Source organism: Gigantopelta aegis, chromosome 8, assembly GCF_016097555.1.
Source record: "Gigantopelta aegis isolate Gae_Host chromosome 8, Gae_host_genome, whole genome shotgun sequence".
NCBI classification, from domain to species: Eukaryota; Metazoa; Mollusca; class Gastropoda; order Neomphalida; family Peltospiridae; genus Gigantopelta; species Gigantopelta aegis.
In genome coordinates, this window is record NC_054706.1 from 40,483,257 (window position 1) to 40,510,537 (window position 27,281).

The following is a 27,281-nucleotide window of genomic DNA, read 5'->3' on the forward strand; positions in this document are numbered from 1 at the left end:
ACCTTTTAAACAATTTTTTTTTTATAGCATTATCTTTCTTCTTTTTTTTGTTGAAGGTGAGGGGTTGGTGGTTTTTAAAATACTGTTGACAGTCACAAAAAATAAGCTTGAATTTACAACATTTATTTTTCTTCTAATTATGTTTTTCTTTATGTTATATAATCAGCTTGTCAACCGAGAGATGTTCTGGGTAGTGACAGAGATATGTTCTGAAACCAGTCTAGTCAAACGATCAAAACTGCTCAAACACTTCATCAAAATAGCAAGTAAGTGATATTGTTTAATTTTATTACAAAGTTTATAGGAAACAATATGGGAAAAAAACATGAAACATTTTTAAACACAAATGTCTGAGAATAACTATGAATAAAATGTGAATATAAACCTTATTGACTCTTTGATATGCATATTTGCAGTCTGCCATTTAATAATCAGGGGCCTAATTCACTAAACTCTCGCGGTTTTGTGATCTCGCAGTGCAATGCTTAAAGACATGCAAAGAGGATGCTTTGTTGTCTAGCAGAGCCTAAGAGACCTTTGTGAATTAGGCCCTAGATCAATAGAAGGTATGTACTTGCAATATATTAAGGCTGTTTTCATAAATATTTTACATCTTGAGTAATGATATTTAATCAAAAAGAAAATTTATTAACCAATATGTGTATGAACCCTTAATTGTGCTTAGTTGCAGTCCACATTAGACTTCTGTTATTCCAAAATACAGTTGCACAACAAATATACAAATGGAATACTGAATATTTGTTTGGGAACTATACAATTTTATCAGCCATTAAAGGCTTTTGTAGGAGATCTCGCTGGCACTATAATTTTCAATATCTCCTGAGATATTTTCCTAGGAGATCTCGCTTCTTTTATTACGTCACTGTGTATGTTTCAGTGCTAAATCTGTCGTTAGTGACATGCCACTGGCATTCTGCTAGTTGATGAGTCTACCACTGCCAAACATAGTGACATTCAACCCACATTACTGACATTGTTTACAATTGTCTCTAACGAAAAGAATGATAATGGATGATAAAAAGAATACCCCCCCTAGGATTTCATACTTTTATCAACTCGTGCTGATAAATTATGATATCACAAGACACTCGGGTAGTATCCTCTGTTTATCATATGTTTAGTTTCATTAATGGTGGGCTTTTCTTTGAATCATTAACTGCAAGAATTTGTATGGAAGAAAATAGCTGTGTATTTGAGAACACTGAGTAGAATAATGTGGAATAACATTGTTTTTTTCCGTTTTTATATTCAGAACACTGCAAAGATTGCAAGAACTTCAATTCACTGTTTGCCATTTTGAGTGGCCTGGGTCACCGGTCTGTGACAAGGTTACACAACACGTGGGACAGGCTGCCTAGTAAATATGTGAAAATGTTTGAGGTACGTTGATTGTTGAGTGTTCACATTGTGTCTCTATATACATGTACTCTTATATGACAGACACAAGAGAGCAGTTAGCACAGTGACTGATGAGCATATTAGTCATGTGGCCATGTGCACTATATCACTGTTAATGTGTGTATCAGTCATGTGGCCATGTGGACTATATCACTGTTAATGTGTGTATTAGTCATGTGGCCATGTGGACTATATCACTGTTAATGTGTGTATTAGTCATGTGGCCATGTGGACTATATCACTGTTAATGTGTGTATCAGTCATGTGGCCATGTGGACTATATCACTGTTAATGTGTGTATCAGTCATGTGGCCATGTGGACTATATCACTGTTAATGTGTGTATCAGTCATGTGGCCATGTGGACTATATCACTGTTAATGTGTGTATCAGTCATGTGGCCATGTGGACTATATCACTGTTAATGTGTGTATCAGTCATGTGGCCATGTGGACTATATCACTGTTAATGTGTGTATCAGTCATGTGGCCATGTGGACTATATCACTGTTAATGTGTGTATCAGTCATGTGGCCATGTGGACTATATCACTGTTAATGTGTGTATTAGTCATGTGGCCATGTGGACTATATCACTGTTAATGTGTGTATTATTTTTTTAGTACAAATGCAGCTCGAAATTACTTACGATTCAGCATAATACCAGGTGACGTATTCAGAATATTTTTAATGTTTTCGTTTTTTGGTCATCGATTTTCAAAAACACCTTGAGAAATTGTTCAAACCACACCACTGTATAATAAACATAAACTGGATTATGTACTGTGAACAATTTTCAAAACAATTTATGGCATCATTGCCAAATCGCCTGAGGATTTGGAACATTTCTGATGCTTTTTTTTCTTGTATTTACATTTTTACAGGATTAATTTGGAGGTCATTGATTAATATTCCACTAGACTCTTGTTATAAATTTGAGGGATACGGTATGATTGTTGGACCTATATTAATACATATTTTACCATGGTGTATATTCGGATTATCTAGAGCTCCAGGGTAACTCAAACGTCTGCTGCCATGTTTGTAGTATTTTAATCGTACAAATACTACAAATTTTTTTTGGGTAGACCTACAATAAATAAGAGTTTTGTATACTTTTTATCTGAATAGTTATATTATGTGTTACATTCTTTTCAGGATCTTCAGAGCTTGATGGATCCATCTAGGAACATGGCTAAATACCGCAGTCTCATCAACAGTGAACACATTCAGCCACCAATGGTATGTTTAACAATATGTAAACTGTCTACTTGATCCACTGGTATGTCTAACAATATGTAAACTGTCTACTTATCCACTGGTACATCTAACAATATGTAAACTCTCTACTTGATCCACTGGTATGTCTTAACAATATGTAAACTGTCTACTTGATCCACTGGTATGTACAATATGTAAACTGTCTACTTGATCCACTGGTACATCTAACAATATGTAAACTGTCTACTTGATCCACTGGTATGTACAATATGTAAACTGTCTACTTGATCCACTGGTACATCTAACAATATGTAAACTGTCTACTTGATCCGCTGGTACGTCTAACAATATGTAAACTGTGTACTTGATCCGCTGGTACGTCTAACAATATGTAAACTGTCTACTTGATCCCCTGGTACGTCTTAACAATATGTAAACTGTCTACTTGATCCCCTGGTACGTCTAACAATATGTAAACTGTCTACTTGATCCCCTGGTATGTCTAACAATATGTAAACTGTCTACTTATCCACTGGTATGTCTAACAATATGTAAACTGTCTACTTGATCCACTGGTATTTCTAACAATATGTAAACTGTCTACTTGATCCACTGGTACATCTAACAATATGTAAACTGTCTACTTGATCCACTGGTACATCTAACAATATGTAAACTGTCTACTTGATCCACTGGTACATCTAACAATATGTAAACTGTCTACTTGATCCGCTGGTACGTCTAACAATATGTAAACTGTCTACTTGATCCGCTGGTACGTCTTAACAATATGTAAACTGTCTACTTGATCCACTGGTACATCTAACAATATGTAAACTGTCTACTTGATCCACTGGTACATCTAACAATATGTCTACTAGATCTCTTGGTACATCTTTAGAGAATAACTAACGAGCTACGAGGAATTATGAATTATCTGTCCCGAGTGAATGAATGTTGTAAACCCGAGCCTTTGGCAAGGGTTTTACAACATTCATTCACGAGGGACAGATAATTCGTAACTCCTCGTAGCAAGTTGGTCATTCTCTTTATTACCCATTGTCAATTTTAACTGATTTTCAATGTAAAAATTCCTCTGCAGTCTACAACAAAGCCATCAACCATTATGTCATATAATCTTACGGGCATTACATGACGTAATGTAAGTGACGTCATAGCATAACGGCTTTCTTTTTACAGCCAAATGTTTACAGTACAAAATAATACAACTGTATTTGCATTTGAAAATAATTATTTTTATATATTACTAAAGCCGCTGCTTTACGAAACAAATGAGTCCATTTGTTTTTGTAAATCTTTGTAGACCGTATAACGTATGTTTAATCTGACTCGTGAATGAAAACATTATATGAATGAAAGTGAAGTTCCGGCCATGGCAAGCAACCAACCAAACGTCGTGAATTTTAAGCCAGCCAATCAGTGGCTGTAGAAGCAATCTGCACACTGTGCAGAGATCGAAAAAATATTACCCCGTATATTTGAGCCCATATGGGTAATAAAACAATATATAAACTGTCTACTTGATTCCTTGGTACATCTAACTGAAATGACCGGCCTCGGTGGCGTCGTGGTAGGCCATCGGTCTACAGGCTGGTAGGTACTGGTTTCGGATCCTAGTCGAGGCATGGGATTTTTAATCCAGATACTGACTTCAAACCCTGAGTGAGTGCTCCGCAAGGCTCAATGGGTAGGTGTAAACCACTTGCACCGACCAGTGATCCATGACTGGTTCAACAAAGACCATGGTTTGTGCTATCCTGCCTGTGGGAAGCACAAATAAAAGATCCCTTGCTGCTAATCGGAAGAGTAGCCCATGTAGTGGCGACAGCGGGTTTCCACTCAAAATCTGTGTGGTCCTTAGCCATACATGTATGTCTGACACCATATAACTGTAAATAAAATGTGTTGAGTGCGTCGTTAAATAAAACATTTCTTTCTTTCTAACTGAAATATAAAGCATTCCCAAAATATTGTGGGTTTTACGATATCACAGTATTTGTATTTTTTTTAATACCCAACCCACCATTAATAGGATTTTTCATATATGTGCATATAATTTCAATTAGTGAATGAAGGTTACCAGCAGAAATGCACCATTCTTGGGTGTGGGTGAGTATATACTGCCATTATTTTGATAAAATTTAGTCAGAGACCACAATATATGATCTCTCATAACATTTCTATAATTAAAATTACTAATATAAAAATATTGCAATACCATAAAGCCTGCAATAGTGTGGGAAAAGAGCATACAATTACAGTCTAAAAATAAACAGTGGTTCCACTCATGTTTAAGTATAATTGTTATATATTATTAGGAGTCTCCAAGGTTTCAAAAAAACTATTTCTTTCTCTTGGTGGATTCAGTCACATAATGACGGGACTATAAACTTGCCACTTGAGCCTTTGATAGTCTTTGATGGACCCATTGGGTTATCTCCCATTCCAGCCAATGTTCAATGACTGGTTTATTGAAGGACCGGTCTCGATGGTGTCGTGGTTAAGCGATCGGACATAAGGCTGGTAGGTACAGCGTTTGTAGCCCGGTACCGGTTCCTACCCAGAGCAAGTTGTAACGACTCAGTGGGTAGGTGCAAGACCACTACACTGTCTTCTGTCTCTCTAACCATTAACAACTAAAAACTAACCCACTGTTCTGGACAGACAACCTAGATACATGTAGCTTATGTGTGCCCAGGACAATGTGCTTGAACCTTAATTGGATATAAGCACAAAAATAAGTTACATGAATGAATGAATGAAGGACATGCTATTTGCCAGCCTGTGTAGGGAAAGTGCCATAAAAGATCCTTACAAATCAATGAAAGATTACCTAAATTGTGGCAGCTGATGAGATTTTTCAGAATCGACTAAGTGTTGCAAATATTACTACAAATCTACTGGTGTGTCTATAATAAACTTCCTGTTCATGTTTCCACTATTTCTCTACTCTGTTCTTATGTCTTCTTGATAATTAAAAAATAATTAGTGTTGTTTCACAATGATTACTCTTTAAAAAGCTACAAAAAAAACTAACCGTAGATGGCTGTTTTATTGTGATTGGTCTGACACAATAAAATGTAAAATTATTGGTGTGCAGTGGTGAAAGGTTGTAAGATGTGAATTCACTGAATAATAATTTATATTAATGATGCTTTCAAAAGAGTGTTAATCGTTTCAAGCGTTCTGCTCTTTTTGTTCTAGCTTCCATTTTTTCCACTGATCAAGAAGGATCTGACTTTCATTCACCTTGGTAATGACTCTATTGTTGATGGACTCATTAACTTTGAAAAACTCAGAATGATCGCCAAAGAAATTCGACACATATGCAATATGTCTTCAGCACGCTATGTAAGTAATGTAAATTACTTTAATTACTGTTCTGTGGTGAATCCTTAGTCATTCCTTTGTTCAAACAAAGGTTTAGTTGTGATTGCATAATAACTGTTAGTCTCTGGTAAAAAAAACCTAAGTATTCATTGTCAGCTTGTCAATTAGTTGCAATGTTTCCACTGCTATACACAGGCTATTGGCAGAAAAAGAATATATACGCAAGAAATGATAGCTTGCGTTTAATTAATATTATATAGAACTAATACAATGTATCAGTAATAGAAAACATGAATTATGAATTTGCAGTACGTTTCAAACAAAAAGATGACTTTTTTCCAGTTCACTTGTATTTTATTTAATTTTACAGGATGTGAGCAACATGTTTCTGGTAACGGGTGGAATCTTTTCCAGTTCACTTGTATTTTATTTAATTTTACAGGATGTGAGCAACATGTTTCTGGGAACGGGTGGAATCTTTTCCAGTTCACTTGTATTTTATTTAATTTTACAGGATGTGAGCAACATGTTTCTGGGAACGGGTGGAATCTTTTCTAGTTCACTTGTATTTTATTTTATTTTACAGGATGTGAGCAACATGTTTCTGGGAACGGGTGGAATCTTCCAGTTCACTTGTATTTTATTTCATTTTACAGGATGTGAGCAACATGTTTTTGGGAACGGGTGGAATCTTTTCCAGTTCACTTGTATTTTATTTCATTTTACAGGATGTTAGCAACATGTTTCTGGGAACGGGTGGAATCTTTTCCAGCTCAATTGTATTTTATTTCATTTTACAGGATGTTAGCAACATGTTTCTGGGAACGGGTGGAATCTTTTCCAGTTCAGTTGTATCAGGTGTTGCCACTCTAAAGCGTACAAAGAATCGACGAGCATCCACACTTCCAAATTTGAAAAAAATGTATGAAGAGGTTTGTAAATATTTTTTATTTGTCCATATACAATGTACATGAAAAGTATATCTTTAGAAATGTTTATGATGATGAATAATTAGTGACACATAATTTTGTTCTTATAGAGGATGAATGAATGAATGAATGAATGAATGAATGAATGAATGAATGAATGTATGTTTAACGACACCCCTGCACAAAACTAGAGATGAGCTATTGGGTGTGAAACAAGGGTAAGTACATACATGTGTACATCAGTTCCAATAAACAGTGTATAATTATGTTATATAGAGCATGATGAATTATAAATTATAAACTCAAGCAGGTCATTGACATGCCAATAAACATTGTATAATTATGTTATATAGAGCATGATGAATTATAAATTATAAACTCAAGCAGGTCATTGACATGCTAATACTGATTTTTCCAGTTAACCATATTAACATATCAATTGATCACCTCATTGGGCAGGCCTTTCCCCAGGATTTTTTTAAGGCGTTTACATTTTTAACATGAGTATAACACAGATAAAGCAAAATAAGTGGAGTAGTGGGTTGAAAACAGTTAAGTGTTTGCCTTCAATCCGGCTTATCATGATTTCTGCTTGTAAAATACCTAGGCTAAGAATGCTGACTTCACAGTATATTCCATTTTTTTTTAACTATTAAATGTCACCTCACAGTCTTACAAATATATATATCTAACAAATATGATTATTGTAAACTAACTCGGTGTACGTTATTATTTGTCTAAATACTACATGTTAATTTCCCGCGATCGCGATCTGCATGCATGCTCTCGACCATAGGTACAAAATTAACAAAGACAAAGGAAATAAACAAAACTGCAGTTAGGTATTCATTGATGCAATCAACTATTGTTTTTCTACAAATTTACATCACGATTTACTTCTGTGTAATCGTATTGCTTAGAGTGCAACAATGTCTCTTGACACGTGGGTGTCAGCTGACTCTGAAGCGTTACGTATATTCACGCCAAAAGCTCTCCTCAGTTCAGCCAACAAACGTTCTTCCTAACGTTCGCGAACTGTTTGATTGGTGTCCATCGTGTCCATTTGGTTTAATGTGAAGTGAACAAACCAGTGTAGTGAACATTTAGTTTTCGCTCGGTCTGGCTGAACCCAGCCCTTGGGGTAGCCTACATGTCTTTAGGCCCTGAACTGGCATGTGTATTCAAATTGACATGCATTGTCGGGTTGTTTTTATTACTTTGGTTCAAAGACTTTACAAAGTTAAAATAACAAGTTACAGATCTTCCAGACATTGAATCACCGTCACATTGCTTTCATACATGTTGAATGCATGCCATTAAAATTAATAACCGTGATTATTAAAATAAGCAAACATCATAAGGCCTCCACTGTATTCTGGATAACACCGTTTCTCGTTACCGGTCGCGAGATTGCTATTACGCTAATTGAATATTAGGTATTATTATTATGTTTGAGGTGTCGGATAGATTATGTAACCGTTTGTTTACATCAGAAGATAAAAAATGGCTTAGCCAAAATTTTAGCCACTTGCAAATTTTATTAGCCATTTTTTGATAATAAATTTAATCGTTTTACCAACAACGAAAATTACCATATTGGGATATGAATTGTAGTTCTTTTTTTTTTTTAATTCTGGTCCGAAAACCACTGTTATTGTTAATGGACATAAATACTAGACAGCTGGCCACAAATGCCAGTATTTATTCAGTATTGCCCCCTATACACTGAACTTCGTAACAAGATCATGTTTCAATATATAAATCTTGATTCCACTACTATTCTTTCTGGAAATCCAAATTACTCAACACATGAGAATGAAGTTATGGTTAAGGCTACTTAGAAGTTTATTATTGAAAGTAAACAATTTGATGTATAATGTAAAAAAAATCTTTCCCTCCCTCCCTCACGCTCTCTCTCTCTCTCTCTCTCTCTCTCTCTCTCTCTCTCTCTCTCTCTCTCTCTCTCTCTCTCTCTCTCTCTCTCTCTCTCTCTCTCTCTCTTAAATAATAAGGTGCTTTCATTTTATCCTATCACTATTGTTGCATCTGTATATTCTTTATGATGTAATGGAGAGGTCTTAATATAAGCATGGCCTGTTGACCGATCCATGACCATTATAATTTGGTAATAAATATGTTTAAAACAAATGCCCGTAAGTAAACGCAACTTTTTGGATTTTTTGCCTAATTTTAATAAAATATAAAAGTTTAAAAAAACACGAAAATAATACTTCAAATATGAACTTTATGTTATGTATTTATAAATCATTTAAGTGAATATATGTGAGTAAAAATTATAAACTTGTACCCTCTAAACGTGATTTTTGTCAAAAATTAATCCAGTAGTCTAAAGGTTAATAATATATATTAAAAAAGTGTCTGTTGTTTCTAGGCCCAGATGGTTCGGCGAGTAAAGTCCTATCTTCAGAACATGCAGGTCACAACTGACGAGGAGAAACTGAAGGACATGTCCCATCGCTGTGAACAACCAGGTCAGTATCACCATATACAGGTTAACTGTTGTCAGTGTGAACAGCCAGGTCAATGTCACCCATATACAGGTCTAACTGTTATCAGTGTGAACAGCCAGGTCAATGTCACCCATATACAGGTCTAACTGTTATCACTGAACAGCCAGGTCAATGTCACCCATATACAGGTCTAACTGTTATCATTGTGAACAGCCAGGTCAATGTCACCCATATACAGGTCTAACTGTTACCAGTGTGAACAGCCAGGTCAATGTCACCCATATACAGGTCTAACTGTTATCAGTGTGAACAGCCAGGTCAATGTCACCCATATACAGGTCTAACTGTTATCAGTGTGAACAGCCAGGTCAATGTCACCCATATACAGGTCTAGTGGCTGGGGTTTTTAATTTAAAGGTGGTGAGCCTAGTTTTCAAAGTATATGCCTTTGTTTTTTATAGAATACATTTTGGGCTATGATAAACGCCAGGATCATCAGAATCACAATGGGTTTGACAAAGTTGCTAATTTGTTTTGTTGTTTTGCTTTGTATTTTGTATTTTAGAGCTGGGCGGTATACTGTTCAGTATCAGTATTGTGTCAGTACTGATTAACTGTACCAAGCAAATCACAAAATGTTGACATTAAATTTGTTTCTCACCATTAAGTAAAACTATAAAAATGTGTATTCGATGACATTATGCTAACGCACACTGAGCATGTGGACATCATATTTCCAATAAATTAACAGGAAAACATGTAAATTTACTTTGTACAACCAAAACGTATTGACCAACCCTGGCAATACAAGATCTTATAAAGGTCATAGAGATACAGTATGATGGAATGAACAGAACTTATTACTGGATAGCATGAACTATCTTCTGTGGGAACTTTTGTTGGGGCTTTTGGAGGAAATCCAATATGTCACATTCTAACATGATGATATTGGATTATGAAATGTGAACATTATGTTAGTATTACTGGTATTGAATGAAACTAATCCTAGCTCTAAATCAGGATAAGGCTGTTTGCAAGGAATTTAAATGAAGTTAGACTACTCTATATCAGTGTATGTATCTGTTTTGTGTCTATACCAAATACCATACAAATACCAAGATAAATTACCTGCAAAATAATGATACCGAACCTGAAATTTCAGCACGGCCGGCTTTATTTATTTTATGCATTATTTTATTAATTAATTTTTATTATATTTAATTTAATTTTATTGTTTGTTTTTGTTTATTTATATTATTTTTTATATTCATTTATTATGTTTATTCATTATTATTATTTGTTTACATGCCCTCGAAACAGGAGACAGTTTACAAGTATATATTAAAAAAACCCCAAAAAAACCCATAAAATATAAAACAAATAAAGCAGACAATACAAAATTTTGTTTGTCATCAGTGTGAACAGCCAGGTCAATGTCACCCATATACAGGTCTAACTGTTATCAGTGTGAACAGCCAGGTCAATGTCACCCATATACAGGTATAACTGTTATCAGTGTGAACAGCCAGGTCAATGTCACCCATATACAGGTCTAACTGTTATCAGTGTGAACAGCCAGGTCAATGTCACCCATATACAGGTCTAACTGTTATCAGTGTGAACAGCCAGGTCAATGTCACCCATATACAGGTCTTAACTGTTATCACTGAACAGCCAGGTCAATGTCACACATATACAGGTCTAACTGATATCAGTGTGAACAGCCAGGTCAATGTCACCCATATACAGGTCTAACTGTTATCACTGAACAGCCAGGTCAATGTCACCCATATACAGGTCTAACTGTTTCACTGAACAGCCAGGTCAATGTCACCCATATACAGGTCTAACTGTTATCACTGAACAGCCAGGTCAATGTCACCCATATACAGGTCTAACTGTTATCAGTGTGAACAGCCAGGTCAATGTCACCCATATACAGGTCTAACTGTTGTCAGTGTGAACAGCCAGGTCAATGTCACCCATATACAGGTCTCTTATCAGTGTGAACAGCCAGGTCATTGTCACCTATACACAGGTTTTAACTGTTATCAGTGTGAACAACCAGGTCAGTGTCACCCATGTATAGGTCTGTTATCAGTGTGAACAACCAGGTCGGTATCACCTATACATAAATGTAGTCGAAAGTAGATTCTTTTTTTCCCAATAATTTCATACGGACAAAAAATATATACATGTATTTGGAAATAAAAAGAAGTTTAAGCAGCTACAAACATTGGGATGATCAGAAAAACTGGATACCGAGACACTGATGTTCTAAACAAGAAATATATTTAATGTATACTTTAATTGTTAAAAAGGCTCTATTAGTGGGAAATATTTTATAATGGCAGCAAACTGGGACAGTCCCTTTAAGCATGCCTATATATACACCAAGAAAGAGAAATGTTTAATGAATATGAGCAAAAGCAAAACAATATAATTTAGAAAGAAAAAAAACACCCACAAAAATACCAATAACGTTCCCTCAGTCCCCCACCCCCCAACCAGCCATTAATTTAAGTTTGCTACTGTGTATGGTAGATTAATACTCCAGCAAATACTAATGTGTTCAAAATATACAGCAAGACATCAGTGAATTTACTGTTGAATGGGTGTTTCAAGGTGACCTCAAAATGCATTATGTTTTCAACTGTATTCGTTATTACGTCACTGTTTACCTTGTAGCTCGTCGCCGAGACCCATCACCAAACGTAAACACAGGATCACCCAGTCACAAAATAGATGAGAATAAACTGCTGCAGTCTGGACCCAAGTTTGGTAAAACATGTTCTGTTAGATAACTGTACCTATAACCACTTCTGTCATGTTCAACTTTTACAAGCAATTCATACTAGTTTTAAATTGCCTTACTTCTCTAGAAAAAGAGCATCCATTGTGGTTTTATTTGATTGTTCTCATTAATTAAATCTGTTTACTGATCTGAATTTAATACTATGTCTAATTTTTCTGTAAATTAATGTGTTTCAGAAGAATGCTTTTGTCCCAAAGCATGATTATTTTCAGTGCATCTTTACTTTTAATATGAAATATAAAATCTATTCTTGTATTAGTTTTTAAGTTTTCCTGTTGATTGTTGAATGGTTTATTTATGTATATTGTATCCAAACAACTGCTGCATGGTTGCCCTAGTAACCTACCAATGTTGATGGGGGATTACCAAGCTTGTATTGCTGTATATTCTATCTGGTACCAACATAAGGAAGAAAACATGGTGGCTTGATGTCATAGTGAATAATTTGGTTGGTTTGTGCATTCTGTACTCGTTGGCTCATCTCCAAAATATATCATTGTAGTTTTGATCACAAGCAATAAATTTGCACCTGTATTTAATTTGTAATTTATTAGCATATGCTCATGTCAGGTTATATTGTGAAGTTATAGATTTCTATTGTTGTTCATCATATATTTACATAGCTGGAGCTCTGTTCACTGTCGTATCTATATTGAAATACAGATAGCATTTTCAACATCCACACCCAACACTCACCACATCCTGATACTGTGTCACAAATGTGGCATAGTGTGTCAGTAAACAGTTATCTGTATTTAGGAACATAAAAATAAAATTCAAAATAAAATTAATTGAAGAAATTAATATGTAGGTACATAACAACAATAATAATCAACTATAGGTTTGTAATCTTCATAATTTTTATCAAATAACTTTAAGATACATGATCATTTACTTACATTAATATAAATATTTATATGTGTATATATAAGTTAATACTTTTTTTTTACAAACTGTTCAGAACTTTTTAAGAAGCTGTCTTCAGAAACTCAGTTGTAGATATATGCATCCTATTAGACTAGACATATCCAACACACATATATATGATTATGGGTTTGAATATGTTGTATGACCAAATCTACAGATTCATGAAGTTGTTGGTCATTAGATCACACTGCTCATGAACCGATCTTCTACTGCCAGGTTCCGAGTCGCCAGGAGCTGTTCGCAAGATCATGGCTTTGACGGACAAAGTTCGTCCTCATAACCCTAAAATACCCGTTCCTCCTGTAACTAGCCCCATTTCGGGTCGACGGGGCCAGACTTCCCCCCGCCATGGGGCTAGACCACATCACATGGTTCACCTGTCACCCGAGAGCTCGTCTGTGATCAGCCTTAGTAACATGCATACATACAAGCCCATTCGAACGGGTAAGGAGTGCCGGAACATATCAGGCTTTCCCCCTGTCTTTATGTTGATCAAACACTTGTCTTACTTCTGATGTACACTCTTTAAAAAGGGTTGGGTTTCTTCATAATCCAACTGTAATAAACATGAGAATAACTTGCTGTGACAGCTGTTTTGTCATCTTTAATTCAGCTCTCCATTTTAGTAATATGTATTAAGTACAATTTGTACATACATATATTGTTGATGAGATTTGATATGTTGAATTTCTGCTTATTCGTCAAAAAAGAACTATTTAAACAAACAATAATGTTATGTAAAACCTTTTCACCATGACATTTGTAAACATGAGACGGGGGAAAGCCTAGACCACTGCAGGCATGGGGATGCATGCTATGGTTGCTTTCTGTGTGTGGCTTTTGTGTGGCTTTGTGAATGTTGAATTTATACTTTTACTCTGTCATTCATTTTCAATCTCTGAACTAATGTTGCAATGTTTTGTAAGACATTGTGTTTGTTTCTTTGTGTAGTTTGAGGGTTGGTTTGCATTATGTATATAGATATATTACAGAGATAAAGGTTGTATTACATTTAAGATATGAGCAGATTAGATTCAGCCCTTGAAATCAGCAATGGAAGTCAGCAATGTCACCACAAAAAACTATTGCAAAATTGACCTGCAATGGAATTTTTTAATTATTATTTGGTATTACTTTGTTATTACCATTACTAATTTGCTGTCGCAAGATAATCTGAATTTAGAAGGCTGCTTCTTATCTGTTTGCCAAAAACAAAGACTGTTTTACTAAAGTTAAATGACTCAATATTTAGAGCATTACCATATATTTGAAGTCTAGAAATACTTTCCAAAAGAAGAGAGTCGGCTTATACACGAAGACAACAAATTGGTTCATAAAATTCCTATCGAAAACACTCCCGACCGTGACTTACAAATTTGATCAGACTCTTACAGCCTTTCACAGCTTATGTAACAATAATTTATGCACAGTATAAATAAAATACACCATCATGTAATATTATGTATTTTTGTTCTTGAATGCATTAATAGTTTGATGAATAATAATAAAAATTACTTGTTTTATTCAGTGGTAAAAATGTGTTCTTTCCAACTGTCAACCATCTTTGTTTGACACCTCTGTCTGTATAATTTTTTAAGCTCTTATTTGATTGGATCACACGATTTTGCCACCGGCACCAGTGTAAACAACAGCCATGGACCACAGAATTGTTTTTTTGTGTGTGGGAAAAACGGATTAAATATGCCTTAATGAGTTTATTATTTGCTGTCCAGTGAATAATTTAATTACTTATGTGCAGTGATATGTTATTACAGCTTGAATTATTTATTTTCCTGTTATGATTTATTGGTGCTAACTTATTTTTGCACAGCATGGAAGACTTTAGCATTGCTATAACGATTACCATGTCTGAAATAATTAAAGGGGAAAAATATAATGAAAAAGAAAAGCACAAGTCTGTTTGTTGACAGTATTATTGAAATCAATACAATGTACAACTGGACAAAAGATGACTTCGTCTTATTCATGAGGCTGATGATTTTGTACTTGATATTTAGGGTCAAACTAAGAGGTTGGCTTATACAAGGAGTCGGCTAATACACGGCAATATACGGTAAATTATTAATCCTAACACTGCTGATAATTGGGCTGTTCCAGAACTGATCATGTGGAGGGGCCAGAGGGAGTGAGAAAACTGATTTATAAACCCACTACCTACAGAATTAAATTTTACTTAAAACATATACACATTGTTATGTGAAAAGATGTGGCAGACCCACCAGACATAAAATAACTACGGAACAGAGCTTAATAATAACATTGTGTTTTTATTTATAGACTAGATATTTGTTGTTTGTTTGTTTGTTAACCATGTTGTTATTGACACAGCTTCTATGGGATCGACAGATTCGGCCAGTCCAACATGCAGCACGAAGAGTTACCAGCAGCAGAGTTCCTCCGAGACCGATTCCGGTCACTGCTTTGACAGCCAGAGCAGCAGCTCTGTGGGTTCATACAACTCACCGCCCGAACTGAGGAAGACTGGGCTACAAGCAGGTAATTCTCACGGCATTCTCACACAACGCCTGTAGTCATACTGGCAAGATACAGACTGGAAAACATTCTTCCATCTCATATCAGTTTATGTCCCGAGTCAATAAGATTTAAAATTTAACTTACATGAGTATTTTCTTATTAACATGGCTGATGACCTGTCCATTTAATGCTAATATCTTACCAATTTTGATATAAACATTTCTAATGGGTACAAACTCGTTGGCCAGTATAGTCTTCCTTCATGTTCCATATCAATAAAGAGGAAAGGTTTAATGAACTAAATAGTCATCGTTTAGTTGTCATTAACAACCATTAACCACAAAAATGTCTAAAGTCCGAACCAAAATGTTAACAAGTACGATAAACTACTCTCCTACCTTTATTTTTCGTTAGATTTTAGCCACATTTTGTCCAGACAGAAATCTTGAAAAACCCAGTACAGTGTCACAGATTCCACATACTAGATGATAATTATGTCACCTATATCGACTTCACTGAAATCGCATAGGGCAAAAAGCATGTAATTTTGTGCCGGCTGCCATTTTGACTTTTTATGGAATACTCTCTAAGAGAGGTGAAAGGATATGACTTATCTAACAATGTCATAACATGTTACGATATAAAAGCAAACGTGATGACGTTATATTAAAAATAAAAATAAATTAGTTTTGTTTAAAGATACCACTAGAGAACATTGATTTTATATTGATTATGTCACTTTGGAGGCTTTCGCCCCTATTGAAGAGTATTCTATAAAAAAGCAAAATGGCAGACGGCAGAAAACTGCATGTATTTTGGCCTATGCGATCTCAGCGAATCTGTGTCACTGTAATGGTTTTTTCACAACTTGTGTCTGGACAAAATTTTGGGGAAATGTAACAGTAATTAAAGGTAGGAGAGTAATTTATCGTAGTTATTAACAATTTGGTGCGGACTTTAGTGGATTTGTTGAAATAATAACAGTTTAATGATAAGAATTAAACATTTGCATTTAATTTATAATCTTTTAATTGTTATTTTTTAATTCTTTTTTTTATCAATCCATATTTGGAAAGGCAATTGTTTGTGGTGTAACCATCGGTCGAAGTGAAATATGTAAAATGATATACTAAATGCATTGCTCCCAAAAAACTAAATGTAATTCTGTAAAATATCCCTTTTTCATTGTTTTAACAGGGGCTGATCCAGGAAATATTGGGGTGGGGTACGGAGGGAAAAAGGGCATATAGACCAACTTGTTAAAAGGGTAACCCAATAAAAAATAAAAAATAAAAGCCAGAAAAAAGAGTGATTTGAATATGTTTAGGGAGTGTGCATCCCCTAGTCGACTCCCACCCACCCCCTGGATCTGCCTCTGTTTAATATTGTACTATGTTTACATCTTCCATATTGTCTCTGTTGTTGGTTTGTAAATGTGTTGTACTCTGTGACATGGTATTAGTATTCCCCTTGTTAAATGTCATCATGTCTTGGAATGGATAGTATATAAGATTGCATGTATTGTAGTTTTAACTAACACTGGAGGGTTTTGTGAAATGTAACCTGTGATGCTGAAACATACCACTACAGACATTTGATGTGTCACTGCTCAAGCATATCTGGCGGCTGCAGATAAATGTGGTTCAACTCCTGTATACCTGATAAATCACGCAGACACTGGCACTGATCACACTACTTAGTACAGTGACAGTTAATTGTATGGAGATTCACTAACTTTAATTTTATTTATACAAATTTAATAATTTTATTTTATTCTGACATCACTCTCAAAGTATAAAATTTACATTATTTTTTCTAATGATAATTATTTCACACCCCTATATTTAGACAAACTTTACAAACAGCAGTTGGATCATCTACCATCCTCAACCAAAAGATAAAAGAAATAGAAATAATGTGAACGTGTTAAAATGTCTTCGTCTCTTGACACAGCTGATAAAGCGATGATGCCGATGTTTCTTCCAACAGTACACAATAGCTTCCAGCATCATAGCTCGTCCCTGTCACTGGTCCGCGGGCGGCCTTGTCTGCCGTCTTATCACGCGGTCATGCAAAACGCATCAATGTCCGCTCCAACAGGTGAGCATGCTTGGCATCAGCAGTGTAGGGATGTGGGGATGGGGGGGGGGGGGGGGGGGATGTAGGGATGTTGAGAGAGGGGTTGTAGATTAATGTATTTCACGAGAAATATAGTTCTAAATTAACCACTTAGAAGAAAGGTCAGTTATGAAACGTGCATTTCATTATTAAAAGGTATATATAGAATAGCTGTTTCTGGCCTTTGTCAACCCATGATAATAAGGTCTTAATTAGTTACAAAGACCATTAATATGCTTTACCTGGCTTAATCATTGTTAAAGTACAACTTTACAATATCATTTTTACAATTCATCACTTATAACATTTTGAGAAAAAAACCAGTCCATCATTTGTTTGTTGTCTTTGTAGGTATGATAAGAAATACATGTACCTGCATAAATATAACTGATTCTTACTAACAGTACTAACTGGATACTTGTACAATTTTATTAATTGTTAGCTGGAATTTGTGCACCATTATTTTATAAAATATTTAGGTTTGCACATTTATTGATTGAAGTTAATAAGGTATTGCTTTATAGCATTTACAGAAACCAATAGCCCATTTTCAGCATTAACCCTTTCAGACTCGTTAACCCATTGTCTTCAAAGTGCCCCAGGAATTGATATATTTGACAGTTAAAGGATAAATTTACAGATGGTAATTTGATGATAACTTATTTGTTGTTCATAGTAGAAGACTGGTTCAAGCATATTTGTAAACATAAATAGATTTTTTATGAGAAGTAGCTCATTATTATACATATATACAGGTATATTAGAAAAATCACTGGTTATAAAAACATCAAATTTCTATAAAAATGTGTAAATGAATAAACTGCTATATCGTCGTCAATCTCATCATCACTCGCAAATCTCAAAAGTGGTATGTCATCTTGAATTTGTGATAGTATATCAGCTAGTGGAATTCCATCGGAATTATCACTCTCACATTCGATAAAACATCACTATCGCAGTCATTTTCCGTGGAAATGGATGTCCCATTGCAGTTAACAGTTATACCAAATAGGCTGAAAAGTTCCGAATAAATAGCACATTCTCACAACAAACCATGTAACACTTCTACAGGATGTTGCTGTTAGCACTGCCTCTATTGCGCATCTCAACCTGTGACAAATTTGGTGTTAAATACAAACTGAAAACACAACGGGATTTCCCATCTTGTAGTCTGAACAGTGATTTTTTTTTTAATGGGATTTCCCATTCCATAGTCGGAAAGGGTTAAATATTTCTGAAAATAGACAATTTAATATATTCTATAATAAATCAAAATTTTGTGATAAATCCTTATAGTTAACAACGAAACAGTGATATTATCCCCATAATAAACTGTATACTTGTACCGGTATATGTATTTTTTAATATGTGAATCTATTTTATAAGATGTCGTTAAATAAAACATTCCTTCCTTCCAATTTTATAAGATTATTTCAGTCCCCCATCTTGTAACATTGTTAATAACATATTAAGTGGTTAGTTTCCATATGAGAAACAAGAATATTGTCATTTTTAAATTATATTTCTTAGACTAAATGGAGGAAAAGGCATTCAATTTAATGGTAAATTTCCATGACCTACCTGTAGATTAGTGACTGCATCTAAATGATACAAAGGAGTGGGGGTTGGGAGTGTGTGTGTGTGGGGGGGTGAACAATGCAGTTATAGTAGATGATCTAAATGATTAAATAATTTAAAAAACGTATTGGAGACTGCAGGTTGTACACGTGTAACCATCTGATTAAATGATGGACATAATAAAACAAGAATAAAACATCTTGGTTAAAACAGCAGACTGTACAAATGTGCTATTATACTATATTAGTGTTTATATGCATGTATGTTGTCTGTAAACTAATCAAAGGTGTTGTCTTAGGCCAGCTTTTCATTAATGCGATTCATGTTTTATAGTGAGTGTTTCCACAAGCAGAAATGTGCTTTTCCATATCTGCATTTTCACAAGCAGATTACTATAAAACAAATTTACGTTATTGGAGTGTACTTTAAGCTGAAAGTAAATGCTTCACATTATGACATCACAGTGCTGGAAAAATCGCTTATTGCTTGACTCTTTATCAAAGCGCAGAATCGCGTATTTGGAAAAGGTACTATGTAAATGCCTTGTATCAATAAACTCACACATGAAATCACATGTATGGAAAAGTTGCTATGTAAATGCCTTGTATCAATAAACTCACACGTGAAATCGCATTATTGGAAAGCCGGCATTAGCCTGAATTTCTTGTTTACAGTTTAGCCATGATTCCCAATTCAAGATTGCACTTAGATTTTTTTCTTTTTTTTTAACGTAAAGTATGAACTGAAATAATGTTGTGTAAAAAATGTTCATCACTCAGCTATGCATATGTTCAATATTTTTTAACTTCATATTTGCATCAAATGAAAAAATGTAGGTGGTCAGTTTTCATTTGAATTATGGATCATGACTGAACTGTCGACGAGAAATCGGGTTAGATGTGAGCATGTTTAAATTCACTTGTGGTTACCTTGTAATGTTGGTCATAGGCATATGGTATCATTTGCATGTTTGGGTAGTGTGTGTATCCTATAGTGTCACTGTAAGAATATTTTTGTTACCCCACTCATTTTACTCTTTACATTATATGTTGTCTGTTATAATCGCCCATACATGTATTTTCCTGTGAATGTTTTTTCTATTCATGCAAGGTTGTAAAAATTTGTTTATGCTTGTGAAAACTTGTGAAAATATAATCCATAATGAAAATGTTTTATTTTACAGTTGACTTGAACATTTTCTGAAACTGTTTTTCTAAATTAATATGGCTTACTTGACGACTTTATGAACTTTATGAACTTGCAGCACATTGCAAAAATGCTTGTAAGGACAATGCAGTGTTGCTTAAGAGAGTTGTGTGAATTAGGCTCTGACCTACATTTGTACTTTCCACATGTTGACGCTTGCTGTTGATTGAGTGGATGTAGGCAGACAGTTGATCATCATTTCATCATTTGTTGCTTTTATCCATGGAGAATATTCATTCTCTACTTCATTTTCTTGAATAACTTGTCCCCAATAATGTTGATTAATATTTGTGTCAGTATTCTACTATATGATAGATGGGGTTTTCTTCATCAGAAGAACTAAATGAATCTTGTGTATCATGCCCAGTGAGTCTTCATTAAGAGGTATTATTTTGGAGGCCATGGCAAAAATGTTGAGCATCCAGACCTTTGGACCTTGTGATACAGTGATTTTTATACGCACGTTTATGATGGATGTATTATGGTATGGCGTTGTCCGTCCGTCCATCCGTCTGTCCATCCATCCAACTGTTAACTTTTTCTTGTCCGAACCATATCTTGCATACAGATGCATACAGGACCATCAAACCTCACATGTTGGAACAACTTGGGATGGCTGTGTGTCGTGTACTATTACTAGATCACTGTAACCTACTTTTCACAATCTACTGCACATAACAGTACCGGTAAATCCCTGTCCCGACCATATCTTGCATACATATGCATACAGGACTATCAAACCTCACATGTAGGAACAACTTGGGATGGCGGTGTGTCACGTACAATTACTAGGACACTATGACCTACTTTTTACGGTCTACTGCACATAACAGTAAATCCCTGTCTGGACCATATCTTGCATACAGATACATACAGTACCAATCAAAGCTCAATGTAGGAACAACTTGAGATGGCAGTGTGTCATATACAATTACTAGGTCCCTGTGATACAAATAAATCAAATAATTTGTCTATATTCTGAACATCATAGGAAAATCACCTTCTCCAATGGATACAGTATCATCAGTAGTTGGTCCAAAACAAACTGTTCATCCATCCCATTGCAAACATTTCACATAATTAGAACTGAAACATACTCATAACATATTCATTAATTTGATGGGCATATTATGTACCTCACCGGTACTCTTGTTATTCTTGTCAGTGGTTGATATTCCATTTAGGATATCATCTGTACAATTGTCAAATGATTCTTTTTTCCGTACTATTGAATTATGTTTTTCAAAAACATATTGCATGTGAAATTGTGTGATAGTTCATTTCTTTTTTTAATTGTCAGTGAACTAGATCTTATTGTACCATTGTACTCTATTATCAGGCCTGTGTCATGTTCATCCTTCTGGCTATATGAACCCGAGACCTCCTCTCCCAGATTATCAAGCAGCAACTCAAATGGCCCAGCTGGCTAGACAGAAACAGCTGTGGAAGATGGATCATTCACAACCAAATGAAGCCTACTATCCAAAAGGCAATTTTATTCCTCAAGAAGGAGAAGGTGAATCATTGTAAAGATGAAACACATAATGTAGATTAATTTGTTTAATGTTTTGTTTGATATACTGATGGAAAGAAATAAAGGATCACACAAATTACAACAAGAAATAATGACTGCATCAAAAATCAATTCATATTGTCAGAAGTTGACTGGGAACATACAAACAGCACATTCAACACTACAGACATTCGATCCCACATTACAACTTGGTATGAAATACAGACATTACTACGCTAGTTGTGAATTATATTTGGTCTACAATTTCATGTGTCCCCTTATTTTTTTAGTATATTTTAAGATTCTTTTTGTATGTAAATTTATTTATGCAGGTTTTAAAATGGTGTGACATTCCTTTTAGTTTATATGATATGCAAAGTGATTAATTTTGATTTTAATTTCATTTTCAGATGTTGATCAAGAGCAAGTCTCAGCTGTTTGATTAATGGTTGGTAGTAATAATATTTAATGGTGCAATTTTTCATTGCAAAACTGTGATAAGAGGCCAGTCCCCACAGTCTGGTTCCCAGTACAGGAGGAGAACTGTTTCATGACTGGCTGCATTTCATAAACTCACTTGCCATTGAATGGTTAGGATGTGTGGACTAAGAAGTGTGAAGACTTAAGAAAGGGAAATAGTGTCTGTGACAGGAAATAACAATTGACTGAACATTTAGCAATAAGAGGAGTTTGTGGTAATGTTTTCAATAACTAGAGTGTTATGCAAGTTGTAAAACTGAAGAGAGCATTACGAAAGCATTACACATAACTGGATGTGATTGTTAGTGATTCATAATACATCACTGGAGGATTTTCTCATTAAAACTTATTCACAGTCAGATTGCTGATCTCTTGCTTGGATTGATGGAGTAACAAACCTGGTGAATGGTTGTTTGCTTGTAACATTTGCTAGACGGTGAACAACATTTTGTACCTTCAGCCACCACTGGCTGGTGTGCTAAAATAATACAGTATGATGCTTTCTGTTTATTGACTACAGTTGATGACATTAGGAAGCTGAAAGTGGAACACCTCCTGAGTGGATGTCTGTAAGACAAAACACTGTAAACTGCCATCACTTACAAGGTATAAAGGTGCTATGTACAGTAAATAGATGTAGACATTTTAGAGAAGAAGAGTGCTCACATTTGCTTTGGTTTTATCTATGAATGAAATGGCATCACAAAAACAAGTGCTTTCACACATCACACAATTTGAATGTGTAAGATACATTTTTAACAGTGCGCTTTGTTTGATACAGTAGATGTTTGGAGTGTTGTTGAAAGCCAAGGAATCTCATATGAAACACTAAAGCCAATTATGATTTAAGCAACAAATATATGGTCTGGTTAACTATATTTGTTTTTTAATATGACTGAAATATACACTGATACAGTGCTGCGGGCAGGTTCATAATAATAATAAAGTCTGATATCTGTGATTCTGTGTGGAGATGCCTGAGGACAGTTACTGCAACACAACACTAATGATTTAAATTCTTTTTTTCTCTCTCTCTCACTCTCTTCTGTGATTACTTCTCTAAAGATAATCTGTTGTACTTCACAGAGAGTGATGAGTGTGTGACATATTTATTGTCTTACTTGTTTATCAAAAATACCTGTTTGTTACTTTTGTTATCAGTGAAAACAAATGCTTCCCAGTGTGCATACGTAGATGTTTATCTTGCCAGTGACAAGCAGCCGATCCTTCATGAGCACTGGCCACAACGGTTCAGTTAAGCAGAGATGCAGCAGGGTTTTGGGTCAGGCCTGTGTATACTACAGTCAAGTATATTTTAATAACAGTAAATATGTTGGTTTCATTTTAAATGTTTTATCTTTTTGTTTTATTGTTATTTTAAAAGAAATTTGAAAAAAATATCCTTAACAAGTATGATTTCTTTCTCATTTTAACTGTTTTAGTTGTGATTTAAAAGGCAACCATCTCAACATCATATCGCAGCTACATGGTTTAAAGTTGTTTGTGATCTGCACAAACTGTATCAGTCTTAAATTAAGAGTAGGCATTGTTTTCTTTAATTATTTTTTAAAACTATTTTGTCCCTTGCGTGTGGTCATGTCCAAAAGATCTTGATGGTTGGACTGTTAGGCCTAAAACACACCGGATCTGGGTCTGGCGAGCATGGTACCAGTCGAAAATTAAATGCACTAAATCAAATATGACAAAACATATGGTGCGAACTACAGACCTGGCAACAGATTACACAGGACATACTCTACAAAAGGAATTTATTAATCAATGTCGATTTCTCATACTTATTTTTGGTGTTTATAGAAGTAAATTTATTTGAAGATATGAACTCATTATTATATATTGATAACATGTTACAGCTACAGACACAGACATCAAAATACACCAGACATAGCGTCTTTGCCACACTCGCCAGATAGCCGTAGCATAGATTAATCTCAGGTTTTTGATGGATTCATTAACTTTTATGTCAAACAAAATGATAACCTATGACATGCCATTAAAACTTATGTATGGTACAAGTATTTAGTTTTTTATGTTATTAAGTTACTTTCAAAACAATAAAACAATGCTGTTCACTTTAAAATAATCCGCATTAAAAATCATTGTGAAAAGTTGTCATTGGCATATTAATAATTTTTCTGTCTGACTTATGCCACAAGAACATCAACTTGGATGAAAATCCAAAACATACTTTCTGATTGTGGTTTATTGTTATTTTGCAAGGCTGAAGGCCCCAGATAACTAAACTGCTGCGTAATTCTTATAATGTAACCTGTTACCCACTATTTTAGCTACTTAACATTATCTTTAGTGGATGAAAAATAGGCTACCCTGTACATTGCAAAGACTGTAGCTCTGTCAACATCATAAACAAAATATTAGCAATTAAACCAAATTAGTGGTGTTTAACAATGGACTAAATATTGGTCTCCAAATTGTATAAACAGCTTTTCCTTATATTTCAGGCATACTGTGCTTTTTTCAGGTGTGCTGGTACAAATGTCACGTGTTACAAAAGGTTTTTTTCATGCACAAAACTGAGAGAAATGTTTTTTGAAAGGCTTTTTACACAAGAGATGAATTAAAAATTATTAACCCTTTTCTCACAAACCATGGTAAGACATGTGACACCCAAGATAACATACGTGACTTAATGGGTAACACGTGTTATTCTGGACAAAATGTGTTTGTCTTGTCCAGATCTGTAGTGCCATTAGTACCTCTTATTGTAGCTAAACTGATTAGAATAGATGAGGTTTTATTATTATTATTATTTTTAATTGATATCACATGAATGGAAGTTAGAAGAAACAATGATGTCAAAAATGAACGATAATCCTGTTAATTATGACACTTTATGAAACCCTGTATTTTCTGGATCTAGCAATGGCAGGTAATCTGGAAACTAACTGGTTGGGCGGGACTAATCGATGCTGAGTGAATTTGTATGGACCTACATGTATATTTGAAAAATCGAAGTATTGTACATGTATGTTGTCTTTGTTGCTTGAGAAGGGGCGGGATCTAGCTCAGTCGGAATAGTAATCGCCTGAGGTTCTTTAGTCGTAGGATCAAACGCCCTCAGTGGACCTATCCTCTGATTGGATTTTTCCTCCCGTCCCATCCAGTGCTCCACAACAGGTATATCAAAAGTCATGGTATGTGCTTTGCTGTCTATGGGAGTCAATATAAAAGATCCTTTGCTACTAATGAAAAAATATAGTAGGTTTCCACTAATACTACCAGTGTGTTCTAGTGGTGTTACTAAACAAAACAAACTTTAACTATCGTTGCTTGAAAAATTCTCTTAATGGTTGATGTCATGTTTAGAGGTGGTTAGTCAGGATATCTGCAAAACGTTGTGCCGTTAAGAGAGAGATTTCGATTTAGCGTTGTCTTCCCTGTAACAGATAATATTTCCATTTGAGATATTTTCAGCCAAGAAGGATTCACCCTTAAACAGTTATCCACTAACTGGTCTTGTTCGTGTTAAAATATTGACTTTCAACTGTTTCACTATTTCTTTAAAAGAACCCATTTGATGTATTTAAAACTTTAAATATTATAATGAAACCAGGCAATGTTTTGGTAAAAAAAAAATTGATTAGCGACGGTAATCAGTTGAAAATAGAGTAGCAACTGCTATTTATTAAGGTTTTGTAGAATTGTATAGCAATCTGTGGAATTCCTTGGGACATTGTTTTAAACTCAAAAAAGTAGTTTGAGATTGTTTTGAATGTCTTTTCTCAGTGGTTCTGTTGACATTTTCGGACAGTGTCATGTGTGTTATCGTATGTCACGTGTGTTACCACCAACTCTGACTTGGATTCCAAGGAGACTATGGATAATTATCCTTTATTTTAGGCTGGTACAGGTAGACCATCATGTCACATGTTTTACCATGGAATTGCCCATATATGCTATGTGGGAGTATTTCTGTACAGGATTTAACTTAAAACAATTTTTTTCTATTTGCCAAGACCTTCAGAAAATGTCTAGGTAACACTTCCATGTTAAGCCCATATATCATTTCCAGTTGGCCTTCAAAAGGCTTAAATGACAATATTTGTTTTTCATTGCATTAAATCGTACATAAATCATATTGATTTATTTTCAAGTCTTTGAGTGTTACTAACCATGTGTATTGGTATCATGTATTGCCATAAACCTGAGTTTTCATTGATGGTAGTACACACTTTTAGCTTCTCTTTACAAGTAATTTTAAATGACCTTGTTTCTGTATTATTTTTTCCTTCAGTTTTCAGAACAGTTTTAACCATTGTCAGTACACTCTACACAAATTTTATATTGTTTTTAACTGATGCCATTGTAAAACATTTTTAACAGTCAAATAAAAATTAAATCAAAATAAGATATATTACTATTTTTATTCACCTGTTCACAATGTGGCAGTTTTTATTCAGAATATTTCTGTTTGATATTCTCTCTAGTTTAATTATAGATGTAATTATATATTTAACAGGCCTGACCCTGTTCTCATTTTATGTGTTCATTACCACCATTATTTGTAAGAATGGCATAGTAGTTCCCTGTAGTTTTCATAAGATGGTCTATTTTGTATTATATGTGTATGCTTTTATTTGTGAATAAATCATTGGATATATACCATGGTGGTTTTGATTTTGAAAAACTTTCAAATCTAAAGTAACAGACTAACATGAAACAACTACCATATGATCATGTATTTGAATGCAGGCACTTGTGAAGAAAAGGTCCAGATTTTT

General features: G+C 34.6%; 1 protein-coding gene across 10 annotated transcripts in view; it reads left to right on the forward strand.

The window, feature by feature from the left end:
* LOC121378901 (rap guanine nucleotide exchange factor 6-like) overlaps nt 1-27,160 on the forward strand; it is a 122,073-nt gene extending 94,913 nt beyond the window's left edge. For 6 of the 10 annotated variants that reach the window (XM_041507266.1, XM_041507268.1, XM_041507267.1 and 3 more), the window contains 12 exons: nt 167-266; nt 1,274-1,401; nt 2,575-2,658; nt 5,863-6,009; nt 6,789-6,920; nt 9,310-9,409; nt 12,077-12,169; nt 13,347-13,574; nt 15,480-15,647; nt 17,580-17,726; nt 21,868-22,044; nt 22,452-27,160. In XM_041507266.1, the coding sequence (XP_041363200.1) occupies nt 167-266; nt 1,274-1,401; nt 2,575-2,658; nt 5,863-6,009; nt 6,789-6,920; nt 9,310-9,409; nt 12,077-12,169; nt 13,347-13,574; nt 15,480-15,647; nt 17,580-17,726; nt 21,868-22,044; nt 22,452-22,483 (1,536 nt within the window). In that variant the 3' untranslated portion in view covers nt 22,484-27,160. Of the gene's footprint in view, nt 1-166; nt 267-1,273; nt 1,402-2,574; nt 2,659-5,862; nt 6,010-6,788; nt 6,921-9,309; nt 9,410-12,076; nt 12,170-13,346; nt 13,575-15,479; nt 15,648-17,474; nt 17,727-21,867; nt 22,045-22,451 lie in introns of those variants that run through there. The other 4 variants (XM_041507270.1, XM_041507271.1, XM_041507272.1 and 1 more) reach the window with 4 other exon arrangements.
* Nucleotides 27,161-27,281: the final 121 nt, after the last annotated feature.